At 33.9% G+C, this 14069-nt stretch overlaps 1 protein-coding gene and 1 pseudogene across 22 annotated transcripts; both read left to right on the top strand.

Annotated features, from left to right (window-relative positions):
- The first annotated feature begins 152 nt into the window (after positions 1-152).
- LOC107927279 (uncharacterized) lies at positions 153-6326 on the top strand. 22 transcript variants are annotated; one of them, XM_041104720.1, is made up of 7 exons: positions 153-287; positions 1181-1846; positions 2125-2230; positions 2357-2418; positions 2520-4274; positions 4854-4980; positions 5625-6326. In XM_041104720.1, the coding sequence occupies exons 3-7, from the start codon at positions 2128-2130 to the stop codon at positions 6173-6175; spliced, it is 2598 nt and encodes an 865-aa protein (XP_040960654.1). In that variant the 5' UTR covers positions 153-287; positions 1181-1846; positions 2125-2127; the 3' UTR covers positions 6176-6326. The 22 variants fall into 22 exon arrangements, with proteins under 22 accessions (XP_040960654.1, XP_016713823.2, XP_016713821.2 ...); XM_016858334.2 differs by having other exon boundaries at positions 4854-4992; positions 5547-6326; XM_016858332.2 differs by having other exon boundaries at positions 2517-4274; positions 4854-4992; positions 5547-6326.
- A 2125-nt stretch (positions 6327-8451) lies between these two features.
- Positions 8452-10029, top strand: LOC107927315 (uncharacterized; annotated as a pseudogene).
- Positions 10030-14069: the final 4040 nt, after the last annotated feature.

Below are 14069 nucleotides of genomic sequence, written 5' to 3'. Positions count from 1 at the left end.
AATCTTAACAGCACTGAACAAAACAAAATGACATGTAGTTGTATTGCACATTTGCAATTGCATGCTTCAGCTTATGAATTAAATAGTTTGTTTTCTGCTTCTTTGCTTACAAGGACAAACACAGTTCCTGCAATGGAAATGGCACAGTGGCACTACCATTTCACAATTTTTAAGCTTTGCAACTATAAACTTGCAAAGGGCCAAAGGCTTTAAAGAAAGCGGAAGAACAACAAAATTTAAAAAAGGAAATTTAACTTCATAAAGAAGAAACCAATCACGTGAATAAGGTATTTTTCGTTACATTTCACAATTCAGTTTTAATTTTTTTTGTTTGTTTGTTTTGTTTTGTTCGGTTGTAAATATTTTGATTCAGTTAAAGTGTTTTTGTTTTTGGGTGAAATATAAAAAACAATGGGTCAAATTTTGCTATTAACCCTTGTACAATCATAGGTTGCTTGAATTTGGTTAATTTTCATTTTTACATTTTTTGAATTTTGAAATTTCAATTTTAATCCAAACAATATTAGTTAAATCTGATAGGTCAAATTTAGTTATTAGTCTCGTGCTATGCAAGAATTGAGGATTTAGTCATTATTCTCCAATTGATCATTTTTTAGTCCTTATGCTTTAAAGATTTTGAAATTTCAGTCTTGACTTAGACAATAGTTCCATTAACTAAAATAACATGCCTTTTTGTGAGTATTATGTAAAAATAACAAGTTGTCATGACATTACAAATAGGGGTGAAGCTAGGAAGTGATTTTTATGGAGGGGTTGAAATTAAAATTAAAATTTTTATGAGAGCTAAAATGTTTTTTTTCATTGTAACCTTATAATTTTTAGAAAGGTTAAATCACAAATTTATTAGTTTAGGGAGACAAAATACCATTTTATCATGTATTAATTTGTAAGTTTTTGGATTTTAAAAGGGTTAATACAAATTTTCATTTTGGGGGCAAAACAAACCACCCCTGATTACATATGTGATAATGTGTTTATTGCTTAATATTATTAAAAATGGTAGAGTATAGAAATTGGGTTAGGATTGAAATTTTAAAATTCGAAAAGTATGATTAAAAATGACGATATTAAAATATAGAGATTAAATCCACAATTTATACATAGTATAGGGATTAATAGCAGAATTTGACCAAAAATAATTAGTGAAGTGGGAGTGCAGGTGGAGTCCAACTAATGGAGAAGGTCCGAAGCCCATGGTGAAACTGCCCCATGTGGCAATGGTAACAAAGTAAGAACGTTACATGACCAAAGCAGTAAGTTTTTCCCCCTTTTAAAAAATTAATTTATTTCACAAGACAAAGCCTTGGGTCTTTAAATCTTCAACAGCAGAGTTGGGTCGTGCATTGTAATGTCACTCCTCCTTCAAAAATTTAATGCTCAAAACCAGACATTTCTTACACTGTTAAACTTCTCATCCAGTTGTTTTTTCTTTATTTAATTTGACTTTTTTTGCTTCTAAATCTCTGGGTATCAAACAAATCTGTCTCTTTTATCTCTCTGCTAATGTCATTAAAATATTTCCCAGTGATGGATCCTTTTTTCTGTCCTTTTTTGGTCCATTTTGCTAAAACCAAATTCCATTTCTTTTTTCTGTTATCTGCATTAGTATTAGTATTCTAGTTGCAGTAAAAAAGACAGCCTTACAACACTTGGAAGAAAGAAAACAAAATGGTGCTTGAAGGTTCAAACTTTTGAAAGATTCAAGTTTATTGTTCAATTTAAAGAATACCCAGTTAGGTTTAGCTGCTTTTATGTAAGCCCATTGTAACAAGGAAGGAGCTTGGTACCTGGATCATGGGGTTTTGCCACTTTTGAAGAATTCAAGGTGACTTTTTTTCTTTTTAATTATTTTTCCTGGGGTTCATTTACATGTTGTGGAGATCTGATTCGCTTGTTTGTATGTGGTTTTTGAAATTAGAGTTCGTTCCTTTTTCTTAGCTATTGACTTCGCATCAACTCCCTTAAGAGCTGCTACATTTTTTTAGTGAAGGGGATAATACTCGTTTTAGATTGACTTTTAGGGTCTTGTTTGATAAATAATTAAACTTTTTTTCTGCATTTTGGGTTTAAATCTTTGAGTAATGTTGATTTGTGTTAGATAAGATAATGGAGGCTGAAAGGAAACGTGCAAAGGGAGGGTTTTTTCAATTGTTTGATTGGAATGGTAAATCTCGAAAGAAGCTGTTTTCAAACAATTCTGAGTTACAAGGTACATTGTTGTTCTTCATCTATATGGATATGCATGTATTTCTTTTGTGTTTTTAAGTTCCTATTTTGATTTATCGTGGACATGTTTGTAATTCACTGCACCATTTGTTTGCATTTTTTACTATAGAAGAATCAAAGAGAGGAAAAGCTGAGGAACATGCAGTGAAGCCGCCGCCGCCTCATTCGGTGGTAAATTTCCTCTCCTCACTTTAATCTTCTTTTGCTCTACTTTTTATCCTGGTTAAATGTTAGTTTTTCTGATGTATTGTTTGGTTTTCTTGCATTAGCAGAGGGAGGGGGATGAGTATAGTGCCGCTTCAAATAATACGCGAAGTGGTGATTTTAATTCTTCTTCTTCAGTGACTAGTGATGAAGGATATGGATCTAGAGCGCCTGGGGTTGTTGCTAGGCTTATGGGGTTGGACTCGTTGCCGACGTTGAATGTCTCTGAGCTTTCTTCCATCCCGCACTCAGGGTCTTCTTCTCTTAGAGTATCTCAGAATGAAAGAAATACTCCTAATTTATGGAATGAATATCAACCTGCAGACTACGCTAGCATTTCTAACAAGCTTGACAGGTCGTCTTCAAATCCCATTAAACCAAGGTCTTGTAAGGTGCAGAACCGACCAATTGAGAGATTTCAGACTGAAATATTGCCTCCAAAGTCAGCAAAGCCAATTCCAATCACTCATCATAAGCTTTTGTCTCCTATCAGGAGTCCAGCATTCACCCCAACCAAGAACGCAGCTTATATAATGGAAGCAGCTGCAAAGATTATTGAGGCTAGTCCTCAGGCAACTTCCAAAGGTAAAGTGCCATCATTTGGGTCCTCTTCTGTTCCTCTGAAAATGCAGAACTTGAAAGAGAAAATTGAAGCTGCACATAAAGCATCCAGGCCTCAAAGAGCCGATGAGTGTGGTGAGAGTATGGTGAAGCCTTTGAAAGTACAGCATAAGGACAAGATTCACAGTAAATCAGATTATACACCAACATTCAGGATAACTAAGGACTCGGAAAAAAGTATTTCTAATGGTTCAAGGAACAAGGGAAAAGCAGTCTCACTTGCAGAACAAGCAAGGGTTAGTATTCAAAGGAAAGAAGGGTCATCATCGAGTTTTAATGGGAGTGTAGTGAACAAGAAGGAAAGGAATGATGCTAAAAGAAAACAGTTTTCTACAAGTGTGTCAGATGTACAAAGGACAGTGGAGAAAAGAACCTCTGCAAACAGGACTAAGAATGTGCTGAGGCAGAATAATCAGAAGCAGAATTGCATAATCAATAGAGATTATTCAACATCAAAAAGTTCAACCTTGGACCAACAAGGTAAAAATGGTAGGTCCATAAATGGTACAACAGGGCTTAATAGGACCGTAAACTCCAGGAAGACGGTTTCAGTGGCAACTGATACTGCAAAAGAGGTCCCAATGTCTAGAAGAAAGAATTTGCCTAGAAAGAAACGTCCTGTAAATGAGGATATTCCAGTTGGAGAAACTGTTCCTGATATATCATCTAAAAATGGTGGTGAAAGGTCCATAAAATGTAATGTTACAACTGATGGGCACTTAAATCAGGATTCAGATATAAAGAAAACAAGCATGGATGTCATTTCATTTACATTTACATCCCCCTTATCAAGGTCCATGCCCGACGTGTCTTCCACTAGTAAAGCTTCTGAACAGAGCAGCAGCTTTGATACTGATCCTTCTAGTGACAATGATCTGCTATTTTTAAAAAGCTCGGCATTTTCTTCCCCTGGATTCAATGTAATTGGTGGGGATGCTCTGAGTGTTATTTTAGAGAAAAAGCTTCAAGAATTGACATGTAGAATCGAGTCATCCAACTGCAATATCATTATAGAGGGGACTTCTGCTAGCCCCACTTCAAGTTTGCAAAACTCAGTGCCCTCATCTGGTACAGCAACCACAACATCAGCAGCACATCAAAAAACTCTTCAGGTGGATCTAGGTCATGATATCTCATATAGCTCAGGTGATTTTGATCACTCTTCTGACAAGCTGGGGCTTGATTGGGGAAGGAAGTGGCAGGTTTGTTTTTCTTGCTCACTGCTATGATATACTCATAATAGCAGGTCTTGGTTTTTTTCCTGCTCTTGTGCACTGCAAAAGGTTTTTCAAGAGTATAGAATCTGCTTGGATTTTTGCTTTCCCTGAACCACATAAATAATAATAGTATTAAATAATTATTATGTGTAGAAACTTTTAGATTTATTGTTAGAAGCCAGAGCAAGCAAGAGCTATGAATGGTGATCACAAAGAGAAGTTGGTAATTGATGGAGAACTTTGTTTAAGGTGGTTTCATTTTCTCCAAAGTTGGATTCTTCTTGATTTGTTGAAATATGGAAATCTGATCTAGTGCACTGTCAAATAACTTGCAATTTCAATTCTACTTCCTTTTTTCTGTTATCATATGCCTGGCATCTTCATCCTGTGATTCTATTTGAATTATAGATGTTCCTCTATTGGTATCTGGGACTTGTGCTTCTTCTTCATTCATGCAACCGTTCTTCAGTTTATTGTCTATTACCTCTCTAGAAACTGTATTCTTAGTTTTCAATCTTACATAAAGATGACATATAACTTAAAATTAAGTTTGAATGATGCCAGTTATCTGAAGAAATTGAAGAGCAAAATGCTGGCAGCAGCAGCAGTGAGAATGACATAGAAGTTGATAACCAACATCCCGGCCCGCTTTTGACTCTTGAACATGCTGTCACGAGTGGTAGCTGCTCAGGTAGCAGAAACAGTAAGCTTCACTCGTCTTATTCTTATTTTCTTTTTTGTAGTTCTACAGTTCTTCCATTTGAACCCATTTTCTTATGCGTCATATATGAATTGGAAAGATATGAAGCTACTAGGAATATTTTTGTGATTAAGAACTTGGGACAAAGTCTAGAGAATATAGTAAACTATGGGTGGGTTTGGATGGTGGTGCATTTACTTGCTGTTAGTGCAGAAACAGCGGTGGCGGTGAGATTAAATACTGTAGCAATACTGTAGCGTGAGACAAAAAGTAGGCTACAAGCATCGCACTGCACCCCACCGCCCATCCAAACCCACCCTATATGTCTGAGAGGCAGTGCAATGCTATTCGTGAAGTGCATGAATTTAGAATGATCTGGATTAGTTTATGAATTTTGCATCTTACTTATATTTTTGCTTATATCTTCATAATGGATAAATTTCAGTAACCATGTTATTGCGGTGACTATTGTATAAGCTAAAGCCTGATTGAATGACATTACGGAACTCTGTTATCGTTGCTTTAACCACCACATACAACACTCTTAACACTCACAGGCTCCAAACCATTCCTGTTGGTTCAAGATCAAGAATTTGGTATGGAGTTAACTGACTCAGCATCTTCTAAACCTTCAGGAGAAATGGGCAAAAAGCATTTAACGAGGCCACCAAATTCCGGAGATTGTAAAGAGTCAACCGGTTGGGAAAACGATTTTGTGAAAATGGTGCTAAAAGATTCTGAGCTACTATTTACAGAATATGCATTGGGTCAGACTGAGAAGGTTATGACCCTGAAGGCTTCCAATCAGCTTGAGCATCTGAATGGAGCGGAGAGAAATGGAGAAGATTACAAACTCGAACAAAAGCTTCTACTTGATTGCGTGAGTGAATGCGTGGAGTCAAGGTACCGACAGGTTTCAGTTGGAAGCTGCAAAGGTTTGGTTAAATGGGAAATTTTGATCCAAAAGAGGGATTGGTTGGCAGAAGAGGTGTACAAAGAAATTTTTGGTTGGAAAAGCTTGGATGATACCATGGTGGATGATCTTGTAGACAAGGACATGAGCACAAAGTATGGAAGATGGCTTGATTTTGACATGGAAGCATTTGAAGAGGGTGTAGAAATTGAGAAGATTGTATTAACTTCTTTAGTTGATGAATTAGTTTCTGATTTATTATTATTGCTTTAAGGTAGCCTCTCTTCTTCTTTTTTAGTATTTTTTGAGGTTCCATTGTTAAAATCTTCTTTGCTCAGAAAGAAGATATATATATACTTGCTGTATAATTCAAAATTGTGAACTTTGCATCCATGAAAATCGATGGCAACTTTTTATTTCCTCACATCATTATATGACAACAAAGTTTAAAGCAGATTTGGAGACTAAAATAGAATGAACAAAATATCATATGGTTATTTTGTCTTTAAACCTTGAAATTCTCATATTCAAATTTACTTCTCTTGGAACTCAAGTTTAATCCTTTTTTTTTTTTAATTTTCCCAGAAACCATCAAATCAAAATCTTGGAAGTATGTCTAAATGAATCCATGACAGTTCAACTTTAAACCTTAAAGAGAAACACATGTTCATTGGTTATTCCATTTTTCTCCTATAGCTGGCAATGAAAATGGCCTGCCTTACAGAATACTACCAATATTCTTCTTTATTGGGAACTGAAAAGAGAGTTTTCTGAGATGTTTACAGATTAGCATGTAGAAATCTTAATCCTTATGATTAATTTAAAAGGGAAAAAAATCTAAACATGATTAGGGCGTTAATCCTTCTGACCCTTAATTTAATATATTAAATAAAAAAGTTTTTTCTAACAAAGATTAAATTATTAGTTAATAATCAGTAGGCAGGATAATGTAGGTGACAGTGCAGGACCTCACAGCCTAGGAGGAACAGCTGCCCCAAAATTAGGATCCTATGAAAAGGAGGAGCTACAGTTTCTGTTCTCCCATGGTGTTGCCGTGTACCTATGCCCTTAAAATTATTGTTCATCTTTTGATGCATTGCCCAATGGCTCCCATTACCTTTTGAAGAACATGTGACACCAAATGAGGCTGTTGGGGGAGAAATGGTGGGGTGACATCACAGTAAAGTCTTCTTCTTTTTTTCATATTTGTAACTTGACAATGTGTAGTTTAGGGTTTTTTATTTTGAATGAGCAGTTTCCAATTCCCCACATCACATGGATCCCTAATTCCCCTACTCTTCTCTCAATGCTTGCTTTTTGTTTTGTTTTTTTTTTATTTCTTTTGATGTAGCATTAGGTTTTTTTTTATTCAACAAGTTGAGACATTCAGCTCCAATTATTCACCCTCACAAGCAGGGTATTCTTAATTAATTGAGTGGCTGCCATTGGCATTGACTTTCTGAGTTTGGGGTGAAGTTGAATTAAAAAGAATTTGAATGGGGATTTAGTTCATTTCTAATCTACTATTTAATATTATGTTGTACCAAAATAGTTTTTTCCTCAAATTCTATGAAATGGTTGAAGAAGGATGTAGGGAACATTAATAATATCATTACATGAATTAATTGAATTAAAATCCATAAATTAAAACATATATTTAGACGATTTATTAAAATATTTATGGAATAAATCCATATATGACGATTAAAGTTTGATTCTTTTTTTCCTTATTTCTTAATAATAAAAAAAGAGAGTAAAATCAAAGGTTTCCTCCACCGTTCATCAATTGGTGTTTGTCGAACACCGGGTAGTTCGTTGACCTCCACTCTTCCCCCACCTGCTCTTCCCTCCCCATCCTTTTAACCCTCATCTTCAATTATCCTCCACCATCACCACCACATCCTCCTCCTTTGCCAACCACCCTTGTTTTCAACATAAGAGGGTTCTGTCTTTTGGCATAATAATGTTGGTTAAGGTTTTCCCTCAGCTTCATCCTTGAGGGAGGTTTTCTTGTGTCGAAGAAGATTCATGCTTCCTAGATCCATTGTATTTTGATTTCTCAAAGTTTGGTTCAACTCGATTTTAATAACATTTGATCTAATGATTTTAATACTCTTAGAGGTTTTGTAGGTTAACTGAGATGCACGAAATTGCTAGCATTGGATCCAACACATTAGTTTGAGAATTTCGGTCTGATGGCTAAGCGTCCAATGATATGATGTGCATCCATGATGGTTGAGTTTCTTTACAACATTTTTTCCTAAGATCAAATGTTTTTTGCTTAGTATGACTTGACTTCGATCAAGCATTCATACTTATATATATTTTGAAAATGTTGTTTATGATCTCTTTCCTGATATGGAAATCCTTTTTGAAAAAAAAAGTGTAAGTTGAAGTGATGAGCTAATTAGGTGGGGTGGGATCTATTCTGGTTCTAGACTTGGAATATCATTAATAATCATTGAAAAGAGAAAGGGGGTTAGTGTATAACATTTATGAAACTTGAGAAATTAATTAATAAATGTTAATTCACATAGTTTAGTACGGACAAATGGAAAGAAGCCCCAAATTGACATTTTGGGTATTTGACAAATTATAAAGCACTCCCCCCCACTCATTAACCACATTGATGAACAAATCTCAAACTCAAAAGCCCTCTCGTCTCTTTATCTCATTATTTGTACTCTCAACACAACTCTCTCCAAAGCTTCCGCACTTCACTTCACTTCACTTCACTCACCAATAAAGAAAAAAAAAATGGAGTTCCAAAACCCAATCAACAAATCAAACTCAAGTTTAGCATCACAACTACAAATTACCCCAAACGGCCAAACCTTAGATCCCCATGATGAGCCCCAAGTTTTCCATGAAGACTATTACAGTACCTGCTCTACACCCTATGTAAGTGCTCCTTCAAGCCCTGGCCGAGCGCCAGGACCAGGACCTGGCTCCATCAATGGTTATGGTGGGTTCTATTATAGTGCACCAGCTAGTCCTATGCATTTTGCAATGACCTCGGTATCTTCTTCAATGGTAGCATCAACTCAACCATCTTCTCCTGATAATAACCCAGTTCCCCTTGGTTTTGAGTTTGAGTTCTCTGCAAGATATGGGTCATCATCAGGGTCGGGTCAAACAGGATCCATGAGCTCAGCTGATGAACTGTTCTTGAATGGAAAGATCAGACCTATGAAGCTATGCACCCATTTGGAAAGGCCTCAGGTTTTGGCTCCTTTGCTGGATCTTGAACAAGAAGATGAAGATGAAGACAATGAAGTTGTTGATGGCAAAGTAAGAAGCAGAGATCTGTGGTTGAGGGATAGGTCTTTAAGGAGAAGAACAAGATCCATGTCCCCTTTGAGAACTGCCACTTTGGGTCTCTGCATTGATAATCAAAGCATGTGCTTAGAGCAAGGCTTAGACAAGAAAGCTGACACAGCTGACAGCAATGAAACCAGTGCTTCAATGCCAGCTTCTTCTTCAAGGTCTTCTTCAGCTGGGAGAAGCTCAAAGAGATGGGTTTTTTGAAAGATTTTTTAAGGAGCAAAAGTGAAGGAAGAAGCAACAATCATAAGTTCTGGTCAACCATTTCATTCTCTCCGGCAAAAGAGAAGAAACCTGGGAGAAAGAGAAGCTAAGCAATAATGTGTCAAATGGGGGATCAGAGAATCAAAGAAGCAACAAGAACAATAATAATAAGCCTATGAACGGGATATCTAAGAGGAGGGTTCCACCATCACCACATGAGTTGCATTACACTGCAAATAGAGCACAAGCTGAAGAAATGAGGAAGAAGACTTTTTGCCTTACAGGCAAGGCTTGCTTGGTTGCTTGGGGTTTAGTTCAAAAGGTTATGGTGCCATGAATGGCTTATGTAAAGCTTTGAATCCTGTTTCCTCCAGGTAAATTAGGGGTACCTACCATATGAAAAGAAGAAAAGTTAATTGTATAGAAGATTTTTTGGTTTTGTTTTGTTTCCTTCTAGAAAATATTATGATTAAGTTCTCTTTTGCGATAAAGGAGAAGCTTTTCCTTTAGAAATGATGATGATTGAGTAAAGCAATGTTCAATATTTTCCATGTATTTTGCAGTGATGAACTTATTAAAAGAATGGGTATATTTTGCTAGTGTTGATGCATTTGTAAGATTTTTAAAAAGGGTAATCCATTAAGGCAATAATATCACACACATGGTTGGGTTCAGGGCATCTAAAGTTTCAACCTTTTTTCCTGGTTTACAATATGATGGCAGATGAGCAAATATGAAAACCCAAAGCAGCAGTAGCACATGATGATGGCCCCCCATATGACCTGACCGACCCTCAATCTAAATGAAAAAACTCTGGATCTTTTTGTTTGTATCTTCTTGGTTTACACATGCACATGCACATGTACATGATTTTTTTTTCAATGTATTGCATGATGGATTTGTTGGGATTTTGGAAAGATATGAATTCACATCAACACTGCTCCTATCTTTACTTGTTTTTGCCTAAAAAAAGGCATTTCATAACTAAAAACCCTATTAAAAGAGCCCTTCAATTAATTTACTTTTGTTTTATCCAAATAAGCCCTATTATTCTTTATTTCAACTGAAATATTAGGTATAAATTAAAGACGAAGGGATACCAATTAAAGAAAAGGGCAAAACTCGGTATTTGAACTCAGGCCACATCTAGAACGATGAATACCCTAACTATCAAGTCATCACATGATGTTTTGATACAAATTAAAGTTCAATAATTTATCTGGATGTAATGAAATTATAAGGGCTTTTAGGGAAAATAGTATAAGGGTTTATTTATATAAAACTACATAGTTCAAGGACTTTCTTTTTGGGTAGATATTCAAGGACTTCTTTAATATTCTAACTCTTTTTTAATTACTATTTGCACCATTGGAAGTAAACTAGTTTGAAGTTTTTTTTTATGGTGTTTCACTCTTTCTTTTATTAATAAAAATAATTATTTAAATAAAAAAAAAACCAACCCAGTAACTACACCTAAAAATAATCATGTGCTTAAAAATTATTACCTCTTAATTTTTAACCCTTACTTTATTTTTCTTTAAAATATAATTTTTTATAAAAAAAGTATTAGTTAAAATGATCTGTGGGGTGATGATTTCTAGTATGGTTAAAATACTGTGAGCTTTATTCAATGGAGACATGAAGCATTAGGGTGAGTTTGGATGGGCGGTGCGTTTACCTGCGGTTAGTGTAAAAACAGTGGTGACGGTGAGATTAGACACTGTAGCAATACTGTAACGTGAGACAAAAAGTAAACTAAACACACCGCACCGCACCCAATCGCCCATCCAAACCCACCCTTAGTCAACATAATTGGTTCCACATCGGTTCTGGTTGTATTGATGGGTGGGCACTATTTCAGATCAGTGGAAAATTATAATAGTCAGTTTGCATCCATTTATTTCACTTAATTTTGATCCCATTGAATAGATCATTGTGTACCGATACATAAATAATATTAAAAATATATAAAATTATTATTTTTACTGTTTATAGTAATAAACAATAAAAACTTTAAAGGCTCACAAACATAGCTTCACGTGTATTTTCTTTATGGAATTTCTAGTATGTAATGATTTTTTTTCTTTTGTTTATTTTTAGAGGAGAACGAGTTATTTTAGAGTAATTATTGTGTAACAGTTGAAGAATTACGAATTAATTTGGGTTATAGACATAGTTCTAGTTGTATTGATCGCATCTTTTGGCGTAACAAGTTATTTCTTACTTCGGGACCAAATTGGTTATTGGGTAACTAAAATCGTAACAGGCGTTCCGGAAGCTATTTCGGTAATATGATTGCTTTTGGTAGAGTTATTACGTGGAAGTGCTAGTGTGCGACAATCCACTTTGACCCGTTTTTATAGTTTACATACTTTTGTAGCTGACAGTTGCATGTAGATATACCTATCCAGAGGTTTTGAGGATGCCATTCATGTCAAGCTATCAACTACCGGTTATCCTCTCTAAATATATATGTAACCTGATTTGTTCAAAATAGTTGGAATAAATTTTTAATAACTCGTAATACAATTAAATGATGTTGTTCTACTGAAATTACTTGAATAAAAGGAATAACTGAAGTACCATCCATCTCAAACACCCCTTTTTAGCCCTAAATTTCGAGTTATTTGTGGTCATCCAAAAATATTCCAAAATTTATTAATAATTATTTTATATTTAAAATTTATTTAATCTCATTCATTTAAATAATACATATAAATTCGGAATGCAGAAGTAATTAGGTAGATGTAGACATGAAAGGGGATGACGAGACAATGGACATAAAGGAGGTTAAGATTAAGGGACTTTGGCATTGGATTAATACTCTTTTGGCTTCTTTTCCTTCCATCTTATGATCATCTTGTCGTTTTAGGACAATGGGGAATTGAAAACTCCAACAAAACCCATCACCTCGATGCCTTTCCCAATAGTCTTACGTCCATCATTATCCATATAATTGGTTTGCAGTAGATTTGATTACCAACCGGTCCAGTCAAGTTAATGTAATATTTTAAGTTTGGATTCGGTTTGGTTGAATTTAATTTTTTTCAAACTCAACTCGGGTTAAAAATATTAAGCTAAGCTTGATTCGGTTTGTCTGTATAATTTCTCTTTAGATTATTTTTATATAAAAATAAATATTAAAATATTAAAATAAATATTTTTTAACAAACTGAAAAAATATTAAAAAATTATACTTAAATAATATTAATATAGTTACAATTTAGCAAGTAAATACCTTTAAAATAATAGTAAAATTAACAATAAAACAAGAATTATATAATATTCAAATAATAATAACAAAATAGAAGCAATACTATTGTAAAATGACAACAAAATAGCAGTGAAATGATAGCAAAATAACAAAAAAAAAAGTTTAGGTTGATTCGACCAAACCTGGATCAAAAAATCCTACCCAAAACTCGGCTCATTTTTACTTTTTGTCTAAATCTATTTTTTAAGCTTATATTTTTATCTAAAATTTTTTACTTTTCGGATAAACTTTCCGACCTAAAAGAGTGATCCAATCTATAATTAGATCTAGTTTGGAGATAAGCTTTGGGTTAGCTGTTGCCAATAGAAGCCAAAAGTAGCATATAAGGTCCCAATTCCAGCAGCAATATGTGGGGCAAAATCACATCAACTAAAGTCCCCTTATAGAGGACGGGCTTTTCATGTAGATTGAGTTATGGGTTTGTACAATAAGTCCACGATGTTAATTTTTCTTCCTTCTCCCATCAAATATTTAATCCCTTATCTCTAGATCTGACGGATTAAATTAATTTTGAGTTAAATCAAGTGCTTTTAAAATTTAAAATTTTTTATTCTTAAATTTCGGATTAAATTATTTTTAATTTTTAATTTCTTTTAAGTTTGAATTTGAAATTATTATGAATTCAAATATTTTAAATTCAAATATTTTTAAAGTTATGAGCTATACGATGTTATTTTTTAAGTTATAATGGTTTATTTGGATGAAAAAATTAATGTTTGTTAACTTTGTTGACCATACACTTGAATACCACGTCAGCAATTAATTAAATTTTTAATATGACAGAAAATCATTTAAAAATAAAATTATAAAATAAAAAATATTTTTCATTTTTTTAAAAATTAATTAATTATTTACGTCGCATATACATGGACTGTCATGTGGATGCCACATTAGTAAAATTAATAGATATTAATTTTTCAATCATTTTAAAGCGATTTGACAAATAATTACATATTTAAAAATTAAAAAAAATATTAAATTAAAATTTAAAATAATTTTATAAAAATAAACAATTAAGCTTTTTTTCGTATTTGAGGAAGTTAAAATGGGAAAAAGGAAATTCTTGTGACAAGAAAGTGTAAACTAGTGGGAGAAGTCCCATGTAAGAAAAAAAATTAAATTACAAATCGGGATTATGCATTTTTTTACGTGTAACGGTAATTTACATATTTCTTATATTTTATATCGTTAACGGATAGTATGTATTCTTTTACGTTTGGTATTATTAATGAATGAGTTGCATCTCTTATATTTTATATTACTAACGAATGGCTTAAACCTCCTCTATATTACATTTTTAATAATTGCATCCATGATATACATACGGCACGTCTCTATTGTATAAATTTGATTCGTTTAATTGAC

Source organism: Gossypium hirsutum, chromosome D11 (assembly GCF_007990345.1).
Source record: "Gossypium hirsutum isolate 1008001.06 chromosome D11, Gossypium_hirsutum_v2.1, whole genome shotgun sequence".
NCBI classification, from domain to species: Eukaryota; Viridiplantae; Streptophyta; class Magnoliopsida; order Malvales; family Malvaceae; genus Gossypium; species Gossypium hirsutum.
The sequence above is the reverse complement of the archived record's forward strand: the minus strand, read 5'-3'. Positions and strand labels throughout refer to the sequence as shown.